At 42.9% G+C, this 18,876-nt stretch overlaps 2 protein-coding genes across 18 annotated transcripts in view; one reads left to right on the top strand and one right to left on the bottom strand.

Moving 5' to 3' along the window:
• The window catches only part of LOC130294604 (mucin-2-like), a 264,132-nt gene that overhangs the window by 141,391 nt on the left and 103,865 nt on the right, over positions 1–18,876 (top strand). For 2 of the 17 annotated variants that reach the window (XM_056544716.1, XM_056544710.1), the window contains exon 1: positions 12,691–12,901. The exons of 14 other annotated variants lie outside the window; for them this stretch is intronic. The gene's annotated coding sequence lies outside the window, so the exon portion shown is untranslated. Of the gene's footprint in view, positions 1–12,690; positions 12,902–18,876 lie in introns of those variants that run through there. One more of the 17 variants, XM_056544717.1, reaches the window with a different exon arrangement.
• Positions 5,306–17,365, bottom strand: LOC130294612 (phospholipase A2 inhibitor and Ly6/PLAUR domain-containing protein-like). Its single transcript, XM_056544746.1, has 7 exons — positions 17,335–17,365; positions 14,795–14,926; positions 14,550–14,696; positions 12,132–12,248; positions 10,970–11,116; positions 8,499–8,642; positions 5,306–5,572 (listed from the first exon to the last, which is right to left on the bottom strand). The coding sequence occupies exons 1-7, from the start codon at positions 17,348–17,350 to the stop codon at positions 5,376–5,378; spliced, it is 900 nt and encodes a 299-aa protein (XP_056400721.1). The 5' UTR covers positions 17,351–17,365; the 3' UTR covers positions 5,306–5,375.

The following is an 18,876-nucleotide window of genomic DNA, read 5'->3' as shown; positions in this document are numbered from 1 at the left end:
TGTCGGCTTCTCACTATGTTCTCCACAATAACACATCAGGCAGGGATCCTTAGGGAGAGAACAGCAGGACACAGGTGTTTGAAGTTAGAAAGGAAAAAAGCAATGTCTAAGAACATAATATCTAACAGGACCATAATTAAAGTTCATTCTGCTCCAGGCACCCTGCTGCGAAACCAGGCTAAGGCTGCATTCACACCACGTTTCTGCATTACAGTGCCCGTATACGTTTTCAATTTGAAAACCGTACGGAACCGAATTGAAAACCGTATGCATTGACTCTCTATTGAATACCGTATGCCAAAAGATGCATTCGATTGTGTACTTTTTGCGTCTTGTATGGTTTTGTCCATTTTTTTCCCCATGCCCAAAACCGTAGCCTACAACGTTTTTTTGTCCGGGTGAAAAACTGTATTGAAACTATATATAGTTCCTTTAACATGGGAGTCAATGAGAACCATAGAGAACTGTATGTGCGTATGGTTCCATCCGGTTTGCACCAGATAGTTTGCACATGCGCAGTGCACACCAAATGGAATGAAAAGTTAAAAACGTATACTTTAAAAAAATAAAAACGGATGCAACCGGACATAATTTTTAAAACCGTATACCGATTAAAATTTGTACACGCGTTTTGATACAGTTTAGTCAGTCAGTTTAGTCCTGATATGGGAACTGTATTGCAAAAATGTGGTGTGAATGCACCCTTACATAGTGTTGAGTGGTCGGGTTGTTTTCATTATATTTGTCTTTACATCCAGATATTCCAGGCTTTTTCCTTTATCCCATCAAGTTAAAATCTCCTCAGTAAACTGGTCTTAACTTTCCCAAACCTGATCACAATCACAGAGCTGGCGATTTTCTCATCCCTGTCTCCCAATGATATCCAGGGGCTCCAAAGCCTCATCGAAGAGTCCATATTACAGCCTCCAACTCTGCAGTTCAAGTGGGCTTAATTTAAATTATTATAGAACCCTATGGTTCTATAGAGGATACTGGAAAAGCGAGATATTAAAAGTTTCTGGGCAGCAAGCTCTGCAGACACTGTCTTGACAAGAATAAATCTTGGCAAAAGATTGGCAAAAAGGGTAGGAAGAATAGAGGACTCTGATCAGAGAATGTTTCACTTAAAGTCTTTGAATTTAACGGTACTAAAATATTTACAGATGTGTCCTTCTTTACCTTTTCTAGAGATTAGTTGAACAAGGTTACAGTAATGTCCGTTTATCTGTATTTTGCATTTTTCTGCTTTGGGTCCTGTTCAGACATTATGTTTATGTCTGAACAGTTTCTGTGTTTATTCTGGTTTGGTTTGGGAAGTTAACCTTCCAGCTCTTCAGATGCGGTCCTGGGCTGGAAATTACTCCTGTTACTCTGATCATGTTTTCATTATGCACCTTAATCTTTGTCTGTCTGAACACATGTCCTGAGTTTTAATTATTGTTTACTGTCCCGTTTGATATATAGATTTTAGCATGCTTTGTTTGAGTACTTTGTCGGGTTTAAGTATTCTTATATTGTTTGTTCTGTATTTATTTGGTGTTGCCTAAGTCCGTGTTCACACTGTGCATTTGTCACTCCCGTTTTGCCCTTGTTCGATCCTTGATCTCCTAGGATAGAATCCTGTTCTGAGCCTTGTTCTAATCCGTCTATCTAGGATTGAGTTAGCCTTGTGTCTGTACCAATGTTTGCTTGTATTTAGGATTTTTGTTTCCTCCTAGGCCAGTCTTCTGTTCACACTGTCTGAGTGTGACCACTGGCTAGGAGCCTATTTGACTTTATTATTGATCCCTCCATGATTGAGTGTGTTTCTTGTTCGGATTCCAGTGTGAACAGTGCTCTGGATTTCCTGACCTGTTTAGTGTTCTGACATTCAGTTAACCTGTTCATCCCCTGCATCTCCTGGTTTTGTCTGCTGTAAACTTATCCACATATCTAGTCGTGTTCATATTATCATATCTGCCAATAATCTTGATCCTGGTTCTTGAACTGTTTGTTAGTTTGCTATATCCTGCCTGGTATATCTGTTTGCAGCTTTGGAGTATTCCCTTTATGTTCCTGACTGGTTTCCCAACGTGTTCGGTTTGGTTTGTTTTGTTTCACTCTTACACCCATGCACTTTAGTGCAGTATAGGATCAGTCCTCATGGTTGTCGATCCTTCGTTTAGGGTTGCTGAGCAATAGGAAGGGACTGTGGTTGTAGGGACAGTTAAGGATCACTAACTCCCTGTTTCCCTGCCCCCTTTCATGACAGTTACTGATAATAAAAAAAGATTATTTTTAAAATGTTAACTTTTTGGGTGTTGTCAGTAATGGAGATTCTACTTAAATGCTATTCATTTTGTTAGGCTTGTAAAAAGAAAGTTTTATGGCAATTTATGAGTGCAAGATTTCTTTATTGATTCACAGGGGAAACAACGGATGCAACATTTCACATCATGTGATGCTTTGCCAAGGAATGATGGAAGAGGGTGTAACACACACCTTTTAACTCCCGTTCCAACCAATGGCGAGCTCACTTAATACACATAATATATATATCACAAAAATTATAAATAAAAATACATCTTATTTATCAAAATTACATGTGTACATGTGTATATCATGCTATAACCATAATTTATATAAAAGAAAGATAAGTTGTTGGGGTCATTTAACCCTGCGGTTCCCAATGCTCCTGTACGGATAATGCATTTGGTCTCTGCTTGTTGTAGCATTGTATGGCGGTGTGTGCCTGAATAAGACTTAAATATTCTCTGTAAGCCACAAAAATATAACTCAGTATTCATATGGAAAATTCATCTTGGGCAACTTTTTCCTGTACATACAGAATTGAAGGGGTTATAAAGGGATAGAAATAACAATGCAACTTTCTTTCAAAAACCGCTCCCCGTCTGTCTCCAGGTTGGGTGTGGTTCTGCAGCTCAGTTCCATTAAAGTGAATGGAGCCAAGTTGTAAAAACACAGAAACTAGCTGTGTTTTTATATGCGTGGATAACCCCTTTAATGTGTTCTCTAAATCTTATAGTTTTACCTATATAGAAAAGATGTCATGAACAGAATGGATGAGAGAGACAGCGCTACGTGGTGTGATAACGTTGATACACGGCAAGGGCTAAATATAAAGAAGCGCTTACCGTGATTAGTTACACTCAGCCAAGTGTAACAATGGATAATGGCATAAGCGGTAGGGCACCTGCAGCTACTCCAAATCAAAAGACAGACAGCAAACAAAACGAATCCTCCAGTATGGTGACGGGATTGAGAGCACAGGACACACCAGGTGAAGGAAATGAGGTTTATTCACCCATGATGAAACGCGTTTCACAGATAGACTGCTTCATCAGGCATGCCTGATGAAGCAGTCTATCTGTGAAACGCGTTGCATCATGGGTGAATAAACCTCATTTCCTTTACCTGGTGTGTCCTGCGCTCTCAATCCCGTCGCCATACTGGAGGATTCGTTTTGTTTGATGAACAGAATGGGACATAAATAACATAATCGGAATGACATGTAATAAATTGTGTAACAACATTTTGTATAGCACCTACCGTATATACACGATTTTTCGTGCTGAAAACGCCCCCTCGGCTTATACTCGAGTGAACTCTCCGCCTGTCAATCCTTTTCAGTTGTCTTCAACCTGCGGACCTCCAAATATTGCAAAACTACAACTTGTAGTTGTAGTTTTGAAACATCTGGAGGTCCGCAGGTTGAAGACCACCGCGGCCTTCGTCATCATCCAGACCCCCCCTTTAGTTTTCTACTCACCTCCCCTTGGTGGGAAGGAAGGGTGAGCTGGTCCAGGCCAACTAAGCTGCAGGGACCATCCGGTGGGAAGGGTTAGTCGTTCCAGGCTGTCCATTTTCACCGGGAGTCCCTCTTCCCCCCTTCCGGCCGGCCCCGGACTAGTGACGTTGCCTTGACGACGACACACAGGGACGTCCGTGCGCAGCAGACGTCCCTGTGCATGAACGTCCCTGTGCGTCGTCGTCAAGGCAAATTCACTAGTCTGGGGCCGGCCGCTAGTGGAGAAGAGGGACTCCCGGTGAAGATGGACAGCCTGGAATGACTAACCCTCCCCACCGGACGGTCCCTGCAGCATAGATGGCCCGGACCAGCTCACCCTTCCTTCCTACCGAGGGAAGGTGAGTAGAAAACTAAAGGAGGGGGGGGGGGGGTCTGGATGATGACAAAGGCCGCAGTGGTCTTCAACCTGCGGACCTCCAGATGTTTCAAAACTACAACTCCCAGCATGCCTGGACAGCCGATGGCTGTCCGGGCATGCTGGGAGTTGTAGTTTTACAACATCTGGAGGTCCGCAGGTTGAAGACCACTGATTGAAGGGATTGACAGGCGGTGATGATGAAGGGGGGGATGATGACGAGGGGGATGATGACAGGGTGATGATGACGGGGGTGTTAATGACGGGGGTCTGGATGATGACGGGGGGGGATGATGTATTTCCCACCCTAGGCTTAACGTCGAGTCAATAACTTTTCCTGGGTTCATTGGGGTTAAATTAGGGGCCTCGGCTTATTTTCGGGTCGGCTTATACTCGAGTATATACAGGATTTAAAAGACAACAGTTGTATTGAGAGCATTACAAAAGGAACAGTGTTTGTATTTATTGTTGACGATGTTGTCACCCATACCTCTGACTAATTAATCTCAAAGATCTTTACTTCGACGAAAGAAAACAATATACAATAGGGACATCTGATGTCATTTCATTCAACACCTCAGTGCATTAATATTGATAAGAACCACAACTTCTCTGCAGTAGAACTCCAAGCAGGGATTCTGCGATCACCTCACATCTCCCGACACTGCGATCAGGCCAAGCGGGCTGCTGTTATCAGTAGCTGGGACCTGATAAACATGATAGATCACACTGATGTCTGCCATTAACACTTCAGATGCCGTGATCAAAACTGGTCTAAAAAAAAGGGGAAAGGCGCTCCATAGGGTAAATCACACCGGAGGACGGGAAAGGTTGTGTAAGATTAAAGCCGCTTTTCCTGGGTGGTTGTGTAGCATCATACACAACAATGATTAGCGTTTGAAGGTAATGGCAAGATCACCGTCTGTTGCCTTCCAGCTACCGTATATATCGAGATAAGAGATGAAGGCTTCAAAGGAATCAGCTGGATCCACACGGCGCTGACGGGACCACACATAACGGGATGGGTGGAGTAAGATTTATTGACCAAGATGCAACGTGTTTTGCTGCGCATGCACAGCTTCTTCAGGCAGATGCCCAAAGAAGCTGCGCATGAGCATCGAAATGCTTTGCATCTTGGTCAATAAATCTTACTCCACCTATCCCGTTGGGTTTGATCAAAACTGGGGCTTGGGAGGACTTAAACTTCATTAACTACACTGAGTTTGACCATATCATAAACATGATGGCAGCACATAGGATGTTAGGAGGATGTACGCAACTTTTAGCTGGAATACTACATATTTTTGTTTCCTGTATGGTAGTTTGATCATAGGTCACATTTATATTTCCACTATCACATATACTGGGGTGGGTGCAACCATGTAAGACTTCTCTGCTTGTAAAAGTCTCTGTGGATAAAAAAAAAAAATAATAATAATAAAATAATTATAGTTATTAAGAAACAGGTTAACATGACAGTAGTCCAGTGTTTCCGAATGAGGGTGCCACTAGCTGTGGCCGAACTACAACTATAGCCAAAGGCTGTCTGGGCATGCTGGGAGTGGAAGTTTCCCAAGCTGGAGGCACCCTGCTTGGGAAACACTGCAGCCAAAGCTGTCAGTGAATGAAAACATTCTTGTGTAGTGTACCACTGTGAGTTGAAGGTAACGTGTCTTATCTATCAAGTTTTTATGTTAAACATATTTGATTATGCTTTTTCAAATTTTCCATTTTGCTATATATATATATATATTTTATAATAATTCTAAAGTCTTGTCATTTTAAAGGGGTACTCCGGCGCTAAGACATCTTATCCCCTATCCAAAGGATAGGGGATAAGATGCCTGATCGCGGGGGTCCCGCCGCTGGGGACCCCGTGATCTTGCACGCAGCACCCCATTATAATCAGTCCCCACAAAATGTTCCGAATGCGTAGAGCCGGTGTCGGGAGCTCGTGACGTCATAGCCTCACCCCTCATGACGTTACGCTCCGCCCCCTGAATGCAAGCCTATGGGAGGGGGCGTGTCACGCCCCCTCCCATAGGCTTGCATTCAGGGGGCGGAGCATGATGTCACACGGGGGGCGGGGCCGTGACGTCACAATGCTCCGGCCCCCGTGATCGCCAGCAATCAGACCCGGAGCGAACATGCTCTGGGGACTGATTATAACGGGGTGCTGCATGCAAGATCACGGGGGTCCCCAGCGGCAGGACTCCCGCGATCAGGCATCTTATCCCCTATCCTTTAGATAGGGGATAAAATGTCTTAGCGCCAGAGTACCCCTTTAATTCTGAATACTAGGTCTAAAACTGAGCTGAGTCTTCCTGTTCTGTATACAGTACATCATTTCCCAGTAATGTCTCTTCTCAACACAGACAGAATTGCAGTGTAAGGTGTCACCAGTAAGATAGATATGCAGTAAGATATATAAGCATCCCCTGTACCACATATTGGACCAGTCCAAGCGGCGGCATATTCTGCAGGTACCCACTGTCTGCGCAATGTCCTGCTGGAAACCTTTTCGGGCAGACATTCCACCGTGTAAACCCTAAGACTATTTTCTATTGATGATAATACTATAGAACTCTAAATAACAGTAACACAGTTACTAAATAATACTGCTATACAGGTAAAAAATGTTATCACCATACACACGACCATCGTGCTATTACTGACTAAATTCAGTACACTGAGACCAATAATATTTATATATTAGAGACAACTAACACCATCACCATGACTTAATGATACTACCAAACTGTTACCAAATAATATCACATCACGGTCACCATTTTGTTAATAAATAATAAAACAATACTATACAGAAAGCAGTATACCCTTCATACAGTGACCATTTAGTAGTACCTGTCAGTACTACACAGACATCAGCACTATGCAGACTAAATGATAACTGTGCGGTTACATTCAATGGCCTACATTCGATGTCTTCTCCGATTGCTGTCATTCACTTTTCACTTTTCCCTTTTTTCCCCCCAACTTACAGGTCAATGAAGACTTATGCCGAATATTTTAGGCTCCACACCTCTATACAAACTCCCTATCTGTATTGCCCCACACAGTAATGGTACAAGCTTTGTGCCCTGTATCATAATCATACTCCCTATGCCACAAGTAGCAGATATGCCCTTTTGTAGTTTCACATATTAGTTAAAGGGGATCTCCACCATAAGGAGATTTTAGTACGTACCTGGCAGACAGTAATGGACATGCTTAGGAAGGATCTGCGCTTGTCTTGGGGCTAAATGTTGTGAGATTACCATAACACTGTGGCTAGCTTTTTGTGAACTGGTATTACCTGTCTGACTTTTCTTTTTTTGACTACAAATCCCACAATTCCATTTTCCTCCCTCCCACACATCAGCCACCCCACCCACTGAAACATAAATGAGCTGCATCCATTCAAAAGACCTGTGGTTTTCAATCAGGGTGCCTACAGCTGTTGCATTAGTTGCAGATTGATCTCTCTCCCACCAAGCGATCGCTCCACCCATTGAAGCAGACAGGCTCCCTGTCATCAGCTGACTAGTGATGTCAGGTCTCGGCCGCATTGCAAGCTGGGATAAAATCTGAGACAACAGTCATTTTGTATGCTGGTAAAAATACATATTGGAGTGAAAATCACAGAAAAATTGTGAGAAAACCGTCACACACAGGTACAGACACTATATTATGTACTGCACTAACTTTACAGCCCCTGTAGCATAGTCAAATAAAAAAAATCCTAGAATACACCTTTAAGCTCCGACATTGTGTCCCTATACATTAGTTTATATTATAGTTTATATTATAGTCACCTCCCATATAGAAGTTAGCTCACCATATAGTAGTAAGGCCCCAATTATGGGAGGGGGGGGGACTCTCATGTCTTTCCTCTCCCTTGCAGCTTTTCTTTTTTCTGAGCTTCCGATGCAGGCAGTGTGGTGTGGAGACGCTGCCGGCACTGGAAGTGACTTCATCCTCTAAAGAGAGGGAAGAGGATGCCGTTGACGCCATATCCTGCTTTCCACTGTGTGTGTGTCTTAGAGATGCACATACAGTTGACAGCTGCCTTCACCCAGGATCTCGTTCAGGCCCAGTCAATGCAGTAAAACACCAAAGGCTCTGTGTTATAACATCTAGCAGGTGCCATTGATGTTGGATGACTTGACTCTAATTTAAACATAGAAGATGGTCGGCAGAAAAAGACCACATGGTACTTCTAGTTTGCCCTCATATTATTTCCTTTTTATTTTTATCTTAGCATACATATAATAGAACAGATAAATGTATAGCTTCCATCATGCACAGCAAAAATAATAAAAAAAAGGCTGTTACCTTTTACCACTTTCTGTGTGTAGGCAATACATTGTGTTGCATTCCCGGAGCAAGCGATATGATTTTTACCAGAGCAGCTACCGTATTCTTTAAGAAAACAGGATTCACAGATGAGTCCATTGGCTTCTTCGCTCTCTAAAGGAACTAGAAATAGAAATACATCATCACTTCTGCCCAAACCTTCATTACCCTAAATGATATTGAAGAGGTGTCCCTATCTGGGCTCATCCCTTCCATATGACAAGTGAATATCATAAAGGATATTCTCCCATTAAAGGGTTACTCCGGCGCTTAGACATTTTATCCCCTATCCAAAGGATAGGGGATAAGATGCCTGATCGCGGGGGTCCCTGATCTTGTACGCCGCACCCCGTTAATATCAGTCCCCGGAGCGTGTTCGCTCCGGGTCTGATTCCTGTCGATCAAGGGGCCGGAGCGTTGTGACATCATGGCTCCGCCCCTATGTGATGTCATGCTCCGCCCCCTCAATGCAAGCCAATGGGAGGGGGTGTGATGGCAGTCACGCCCCCTCCCATAGACTTGCATTGAGGGGCGGGGCGTGATGTCACACGGGGGGGGGGGAGTCGTGACCTCTTGCTCTTTCGCTCGCGTGGTCGGGATCCGAAGCCTCCAGCGTTGCCGGAAGCCGTTGAGGTGGGTACTGCAGCCGAGATCACGGGGGTCCCCAGCGGGGGTCCCCCTTTGGATAGGGGATAAGATGTCTAAGCGCCAGAGTACCCCTTTAAATAAGCAAAGATAATCCAGTAGTAGTTAGATCTCTATTATAACTGTGACTCAACAGACACCCCTAAAGTGAATGTCCATTGATAAAAGGTGTTGTTCCATCAGGAGACCTCTGCCCATTTGCCCTTTAAAGTCATATAGACATCAAAAAAGAAAGTTCTCCCAATCTTTTGCCTCTGGCGTTTATTTTTTTATTTAAATATCCAGCATGTAATGTTACATTTTGTAGATAACGTTTCTTAGAATTAACAGCTGAAATGATTTTTTAAGATCCAAATCTTGGATCCAAATCATGTTTAAGGGGTTGTGTGTGTGGTGTCCCAATACCGGATTGCATCCGTTACCTTGTGGTGAGGTCCCCAAAATCAGAGTCCCTAGGTACCGGTGGGGTCCTCATCTATAGTTAGCCCCTAGTCACCCCTTTAATAGTTAAAACTATTCAAATTCTAAGTGTATATATGTAGATAAAGTGTACTTACCTTGTTGTAGTGTCGCAGGACCTGCGGGTCACGTGATGCGTTCCAAAACTCTATGGTTTATGGTTCAAGGACCTTTGGAGGAAGTCAGGTGATCGCCCACCATGCATTGTAACGGTGAGTGACAGCTGACTCGGACCAATCCAAAACGGCCCTGCCCCTGCCCATATAAGGGAGCGGCGGCCATTACTCAGTTTTTTTTTCCTCGTGGGCTGCTGATAGAGGAGGATCTGCGCAGCTGTCGTCAGCAGTGACTAGGCCCAAGCCTTGCGGCAACGGCCATCTTACAAAACTGTGAGTTACCTCAATCCCTGTTAAGTCTGCAAGATCACCGGACCTAAACAGACCCCTAAATCCGGACGGATCTCTGCATCAATCCTAATTCTACTAGTCCTTTGGATAAGCTAATGGTCCGCGGCATCTGTCAATCACTGCCGTACTACATAGAGACTGTATTGCTAAGACTGTTGCTGTTAATTGGATGTACTGCAAGTACCTCAGTAAAGTTTATACAAGTTCAAGTTCATCTCTATTGTGGACCTTCATTCATTTAAGCACGCACCTATCGTTCCTGGGAAGGGTGGCGATAGGCCGAAGATTTACGTCAGCGTATTAACCCTCACCCTGGCGTCACGAGTGACAGGGGTCAAGTTAACGCCTCATATACCGAAGCAACACCCCAACTACACTACACCCCCAAGGCCCTACCACTTATGGCCAAAACTATGCTTTTAAAATCTGGTCGGGAACATTCTACTCTTACACTACCTTCTTCGTTTTCATTCTGCAGCTGGTATAACAGAGCTCTGCCGCCCCCGACACTTTCGGGTTTGTTGACGTAACGTCCAGCTCATTCAACCAGGGCCAAGATGGTCTCCCGCCTTAACCACTGGTTAAGTTGGCATGTGACATCATGTTTCCTGTATCAGGAAGCACCGGACAGCGGGGAGGGAAACTTTGTTATACCGGCAGCGGCGATGAGAAAGAGAAATGTAAGACAATTTTTTTAATCTAAGTTAATTTAGGAGCTTATTGTATACTTTTAATATAATGAATTCCGTATTACAGTTGTGAGATCTAAAAATGTGTATTTGCATTCAGTGGATTTGAAATTTTTATTCATAATTATGAAATATTATTTCCATATTTGGAAACTTTGTATTTGCATTCATGGGATTTGAAATTTTGTGCCAAAAAAAGGTGCCTACAAATGGAGACGGTAAAATTGCTTTTAGAATTATAAATACTTACAGGTTGGTATTGGAGAAATACAGTGGTCGGTATAACAGCAAGTGGTGTTTTTGGATATGCTCTTCTGGGCCGTGGCGATGATCCCGGCTTTGTTACATTCCGATGAATATCCACATCTTTTTGAAAGCTCTATAGTTTTCTCTCCTCCTATCACATGAAATCACTGTGATTATTGGTTCTAACCAGTAGGAACGAATATTTTAAAGAGAACCTGTCATCAAACGATATTTTCTAAAATAACTCAGACTATATTCCCTAATAACTACTAACACTCCTCCTGATCTTAAAGGGGTACTCCACCCCTAGACATCTTATCCCCTATCCAAAGGATAGGGGATAAGATGTCTGATGGCGGGGGTCCCGCCGCTGGGGACCCCCTCAATATAACATGCAGCACCCACCGGTTTCTGCTCCAGAAGCACTGGAGGGTCTGGTTCCCGACCATGGGAACGGAAGTCCGTGACGTCACGACTCCGCCCCCATGTGACGTCACGCCCCATCCCCTCAATGCAAGTCTATGGGAGGGGGCGTGACGACCACCGGAACGGAAGTCCGTGATGTCACAACTCCGCCGCTGTGTGACGTCACGCCCCATCCCCTCAATGCAAGTCTATGGGAGGGGGCGTGACGGCCATCACGCCCCCCTCCCATAGACTTGCATTGAGTGGACGGGGCGTGACATCACACGGGGGCGGAGTCGTGACATCACGGACTTCCGTTCCGGTGGTCGGGACCCAGACCCTCCAGCGCTTCCAGAGCAGAAACAGGTGGGTGCGGCATGCTATATTGCGGGGGTCCCCAGTGGCGGGACCCTCGCAATCAGACATCTTATCCCCTATCCTTTGGATAGGGGATACGATGTCTAGGGGTGGAGTACCCCTTTAAAAAAAAATTCTAAGCTTTTGAAAGCTCTGTATCATGGATTTGAGTGAAATAGGGACGGGGGAAGAAGTGCGACCAGGGGTGGAAACCCGCGGGAGGCCCTTGCTTTACTTGGTCTGGGGCCCTGAGTATCGTCAGTTCACCCTTGACTGACAGATACTTTCTACCACACCACACAGTTAAGACACAATTGTTGCTGTAAGCATTCCCATGTGGTTTGCCTCTAATGCGTGTATACTCGGTTTGTGTCCATATACAGAAACATAAATAATATACTTACCATATGTAGTCTTTGAAATGCTGGTCACACAGGCATCATATTCTGTTGAACATGTTTCATACTGTTCACATTTGATGTCAACAGATCCACGACATTTCTGGCATAACAATGAGTTAACTGTATTAAAATGAATAAATGAAAATGTTAATATTTAAATACATACAGTATATATATATATATATATATATATATATATATATATATATATACATATAATGTAGATTTATTGACACATAAACACAGGTATATGATTCTCCAAGTAGCAATATTCATATAAGGTGCCACTAACTAGAAGAAGAATAAGGCTATGTTCACACGGTGGAATATCCGCATTCTGCAGATTGCCGAGATCAACTTGACGTCGGCACGTCAGGATTTACAGATGGGGGCAAAATTATCAAAACCTGTCCAGAGGAAAAGTTGCCCAGTTGCCCATAGCAACCAATCAGATCGCTGCTTTCATTTTTAACAAGGCCTCTGCAAAATGAAAGAAGCGATCTGATTGGTTGCTATGGGCAACTCAGCAACTTTTTCTCTGGACAGGTTTCCATAAATCTCCCCCATGGACCGTACATGTCATCAGGGGGTAGGCTTATCAGGAAAGTCAAGAAGCCAAGCCCCCGACATCAGTTGCTGTCTTGAGCCGCAAAGGTTCGGGGAATAGGCTCGAGAAAAATGTCATCAATACCTGAAAGGAACGCTGAACCTTGGGGCACCATATAAAGAAGAAAAGGTGAACGATCCGCAGCAGAGCCGTACAGCAAGTAAATGTAGGACTAACATAACTTTACATAATAGTCAGGATGGTTTACCCCGGAATACCATTTAACGGAAACCGTACGGCGAATGGCATAAATGTTGAAAAGTCCAGAATTGCTGATTTTTGTTCACTTTAGAAACCACAAAAATGAAAACTAAAATGGTACCGATAAAAAAAAAGAAATCATAGCCCAAAGAATTACCCTCATGTAGACCCTACAAAAAAAGATTTTTATAGGGGTCAGAAAAGGACAATTCTAAGCAAACTAATTGTATTACAAAAAGTTATCATTTTAAAGTAGTAAAATAAAACAAAACCTATATAAATTGGGTATCATTGTAATCATATAGACCTGCAGAAAAAAGATAAAGTTTCACTTTAACTGTAAAACGCACTGCATAAAAACGGAAGCCCCCAACATTTGCTTTTTTTATTTCAATTTCTCCCCACAAATATATATATATATATATAAAAAAAAAAATTCGCCTCTCTGTAGATTTTGCAGTAAAATGAGTAACAAAGCACAACTGTTTCTGCATAAAATAGGCCCAAATATGAATCTGTAGGTGTAAAATGGAGTAAAAGAGTTATGGAAGAAAATGTGTTGTCGTCCAAACAGCCCTGCGTCATTATAGGGTCACAGAGACTGTGTCATTAGGTTTATCCTACAACATTTATATTATTGCTCTCAGTGAGATACAAAATAGCAGTATTGCATAAATAGATAGATAGGAGATATGAGAGATAGATATGAGATAGATATGAGAGATAGATATGAGATAGATATGAGATAGATAGATAGGAGATAGATAGATATGAGATAGATAGATATGAGATAGATAGATAGGAGATAGATAGATATGAGATAGATAGATATGAGATAGATAGATAGATAGATAGATAGATAGATATGAGAGATAGATAGATATGAGATAGATAGATAGGAGATAGATAGATATGAGATAGATAGATAGATAGATAGATAGATAGATGTGAGATAGATATGAGATAGATAGATATGAGATAGATAGATATGAGATAGATAGATAGATAGATAGATGTGAGATAGATAGATATGAGATAGATAGATGATAGATAGATATGAGATAGATAGATAGATATGAGAGATAGATATGAGATAGATAGATAGATGTGAGACATGAGATAGATATGAGATAGATAGATATGAGATAGATAGATAGATAGATAGATATGAGAGATAGATATGAGATAGATAGATATGAGAGATAGATATGAGATAGATAGATAGATAGATATGAGATAGATAGATTGATAGATAAGAGATAGATAGATAGATAGATAGATAGATATGAGATAGATATGAGATGAGATAGATATGAGATAGATAGATAGATAGATAGATGTGAGATAGATAGATAGATATAGATGGATAGACAGAGAGGGACCACATTAGATGTAGGGTAAGTAAATGTTCCAGAATTCCCGCCATACTACAGTAGAAAATATTTATCCATAATATATATATATGCTAAATAAATAATATTTATTTGCTGTAAGGTACCATGGGAGGACATTTTCATATATAACTGTTTCAGAATACATGTGGGACCCTCCTTCTTTTACAAAATAAAATTATGTTCTATAATATTGACTAAAATCCATTAAAATGCACTCACCCACTGGCAAAGAACTTGTTCTGTTCGCCCTGCTGCAGGACGTCTTTGAAGTTGTTGAATGAGAATCATAAAATGCACCAATTAAAGGTATTACATAACAATACCGATAAGACGCACATCCAGCCAGGTAGCCATTTGATTTCCTTCCTGCATAGGAGAAAATGGAAGACACACGATTCACTATATGAGACAGAGCCATGCAGAAATAAAGATTGAAAAATATCAATATGGTGGCTGTGGTTTACTGTCTGTGAACTCGAAACAATAGGTCTCATCTCCGGTGCACTTCATGGCATAGGTCGGCTTGTATTTTTCCTTTACGATGGTAGAAGCGGCGGGGCAGACCAGGCCATTATGTGTATTATTTTCTAGTGGCACTAAAAATAAAAAGTAAAAAATTTAAAAATTCAATGCACTATACCACATACTGTAGATCTAAGCAAAAAGTGAGAGATCCGTTACATTCACGGATAGTTCTATATTGCTTTGCCTTTTTATGTACTGACTAGCTACTCTGCATGGGTATATTAATATGTGAAGTCTAGTTCTATTTTCTACCCAATTACCCCAGACAGGTCTGTTCTTACATTGGATGGCGCCCCCTGTGTGGTACCTTCCATTGATGCCTCTACTCATATGGCGAATGGTCATGGGGTGGACAAATAGGTAAACCACACAGAGCCTAAATATATGTCCCAAACAGTATGAGGCTACTGTTAGCAATACCATCGCGCTATCACTATAAAGTATCAACACCATTATCATACAGTGCATATATACCGTATATACTCGTATATACGGTATATATGGAGGTCTGCAGGTTGAAGACCACTGCCGGGCCTTTGTCATCATCCAGACCCCCCCCCCCTTTAGTTTTCTACTCACCTCCTCTCGATGGGAAGGAAGGGTGAGCTGGTCCGGGCCATCTATGCCGCAGGGACCGTCCGGTGGGGAGGGTTAGTCGTTCCGGGCTGTCCATCATCGCTGTCCTCTTCTCCGCTCCGGGCCGGCCCTGGGCTAGAGACATTGCCTTGACGACGATGCACATGGATATTCATGCGCAGGCACGTCCCTGTGCGTCGTTGTCAAGGCAACGTCACTAGTCCGTGGCCGGCCCGGAGGGGAGAAGAGGGCCTCTCGGTGAAGATGGACAGCCCGGAAAGACCAAACCTCCCCACCGGACGGTCCATGCAGCATAGATGGCCCGGACCAGCTCACCCTTCCTTCCCATCGAGGGGAAGTGAGTAGAAAACTAAAGGGGGGGTCTGGATGATGATGTCCTGTGCTCCGGGTGCAGTGCAGGAGTTCGGCAGCTGGACCCGGCTGACGATTACAGTAGGGATCCTACCAAAGAGACCAATATCGCCACTGAGACCAATATCACTCTGGTCTCGGCAGCATTTACCCTATAGATGCTGTGGTCAGTACTGAGGGTTGAACTCTCCTCCTGACAACCATCAGTGACCCCGCGATTGCGGGGGGGTCCCGATGGTTGCTATGGCAACATCCTCCTGTCTGCCAAGTACGGCAACGTGTGAGGTCCAGATGTACTTTAGCATAGTATAACAGGAAAAAAGTAAAAATTATTAAAAAATAAATAAATGTTCAATATATCAATAAAGTGTAAAAATAAATAAATGCCCCTTTCCCAATAAAGTCCTGTATTATTTAAAAAAATAAATAAAACAAGAATCGCTAATTTTGATCCAAAACGTGAAATAAAAATAATCAAAATGTAGCATGTATAGCAACAATGGTACCAATTTAAAGTACATCTTGTCCTGCAATCCGCCCCTAAACATCTTATCCCCTATCCAAAGGATAGGGGATAAGATGTCTGGTCATCGCGGGTCCAGCCGTTGGACCCCCCGCAATCTCCTTGCTAGCACCCTAGTGTTCTGAGCACAGTACAGTACACAGCTGTCATGTCTCCTCCTATACATGTGAAGGGAGGGGGTGTGGCATGACATCAGAAACACGGAAGCCCTAGGGGCAGAGTACCCATTTAAGGTAAAAACAGGCAGCGTCCTTAACATGGAAATTGACTTTCCGGTTTTGGGAGCTCTAGACATCGGGTCTATCCCAGGACAAGGTTTAGTCCCTATGTAGAGTATAGCCCGACTTGTTCCTTGATTCTAAAGATACCTGCTTTGTTGATTGTGTACTATGCATCTGTTTCTTTGAAGGATTATATTTGTTACTATTAAGAATATTTCAATATAAAATAATCTGTAAAAATGTCTTGAAGAGCCGTGAGTTAAATCGGTTATCCAGGAAAAAAACTTTTTTTATGTATATCAACTGGCTCCAGAAAGTTAAACAGATTTGTAAATTACTTCTATTAAAAAATCTTAATCCTTTCAGTACTTATGAGCTTCTGAAGTTGAGTTGTTCTTTTCTGTCTAATGACACGTGTCTCAGGAACCGCCAAGTTTAGAAGAGGTTTGCTACAGACACGTGTCATCAGAGAGCACAGAAAAGAACAACTCAACTTCATCAGCTGATAAGTACTGAAAGGATTAAGATTTTTTAATAGAAGAAATTTACATATCTGTTTAACTTTCTGGAGCCAGTATATGTATATATATATATATATATATATATATATATATATATATATATATATATTTTTTTTTTTTTTTTTTTTTTTTTCCTGGATAACCCCTTTAAGCCGCAATGGGCTTCTTTTTCACTTTATCAATGATAAGGCTGAGAGCCTGCTTGTATGCCCTATAGGAATATCACCATTAACGAAAAAGCCTTAGGGTCAACCCATAATACCTACGTTCTGGAAGCGGCATCCTGCAGCTATCTAAGGAGCAACAACTTGTGTTGAATATTATTTTATGCGATGGGGATGATATTTTTCCACTACGATCACAATCTTTATAATTCCAGCATTGTCTTTTGACAAAATTCACATTAAGACGACTGAGGCGGCCATCTTGAACTGAGAGACAGAAAGAAAGAAAGAACAGTTTGATATCTCACATAAGTCCCAGGTGCAGAATATTTATGTTCATTCAGTAATACACTGTCCAAACCGATTAAAGGGGTACTCCGCCCCTGGCATCTTATCCCCTATCCAAAGGATAGGGGATAAGATGTTAGATCGCTGCGGTCCCGCTGCTGGGGACCCTGGGGATCGCCGCTGCGGCACCCCGCCATCATTACTGCACAGAGCGAGTTCGCTCTGTGCGTAATGACGGGCGATACAGGGGCCGGAGCAGCGTGACGTCATGGCTCCGCCCCTCATGACATCACGGCCCGTCCCCTTAATGCAAGTCTATGGCAGGGGGCGTGACGACCGCCACGCCCCCTCCCATAGACTTGTATTGACGGGGGCGGGCCGTGATGTCACGAGGGGCGGAGCCGTGACGTAACGATGCTCCGGCCCCTGTATTGCCCGTCATTACGTGCAGAGCGATCTCGCTCTGCGCAGTAATGATGGTGGGGTGCTGCAGCAGCGATCCCCGGGGGGCCCAGCAGCGGGACCCCGGCGATCTGACATCTTATCCCCTATCCTTTGGATAGGGGATAAGATGTCTAGGGGCAGAGTACCCCTTTAAATATACATATTTGTTGTGAGACAGTGACAGTACTGGTGACGGGAATAGCTATATTTACCCAAGGTACCTATTATGTGTACATCTTATCCAGGGAAATCTGGGTGAGATATGACTAATCCAGGAAAGTGTGAGATCCTTAGCAGACTACATAAAGTCTGTTCAATGTTTTTGCGGATTCCGCTCGGAAATGCATTGCTGTCCATGGAGATGACACATTTTTGAGCAGTCCTAGTGCTGTGGATTCAAGTAAATGTCCGTCATCAACAATGACAGATGGCGGCCCTTTGAGACATTACGCAATACTCACTATTGAATGTGCTCATATGCAGAGTGAGGCACACTTGTTCTTCACCACACTCAAGTCTGGGCCCATAACAGTCGGTTTCTTCTCTTTCAGTAGATGTGTAACATGTTTCACACCTAAGACAATGAACTGGACATAAAAATAGAATATTACAGCCTATGAATAACACATAGAATACAGTGGAAAACTGTAATCTGAAATACAGCAGTGTGTTCGGGTGCTCTCCTCGAAGTTGCCGGTCAGCCCGGGGTAAGACGTAAATCAGGCCCGGATAGGGGATGATATAAATTAATAGATTTTATTGCACATACAAAATAAAAAAAGCCGTAGGTAAAGGGGGTGGGACTACGTGTTTCGAGGGGAATGATCCCCTCTTAGTCAGGTCCTGACGGATTTTATTGCACATACAGTCCTGACGGATTTTACTGCACATACAAAATAAAAAAGCCGTAGG

The sequence above is a fragment of the Hyla sarda genome, chromosome 10 (genome assembly GCF_029499605.1).
Source record: "Hyla sarda isolate aHylSar1 chromosome 10, aHylSar1.hap1, whole genome shotgun sequence".
NCBI lineage: Eukaryota > Metazoa > Chordata > Amphibia > Anura > Hylidae > Hyla > Hyla sarda.
Note: the sequence above shows the minus strand (reverse complement) of the source record. Positions and strands in the feature narration are given on the sequence as shown.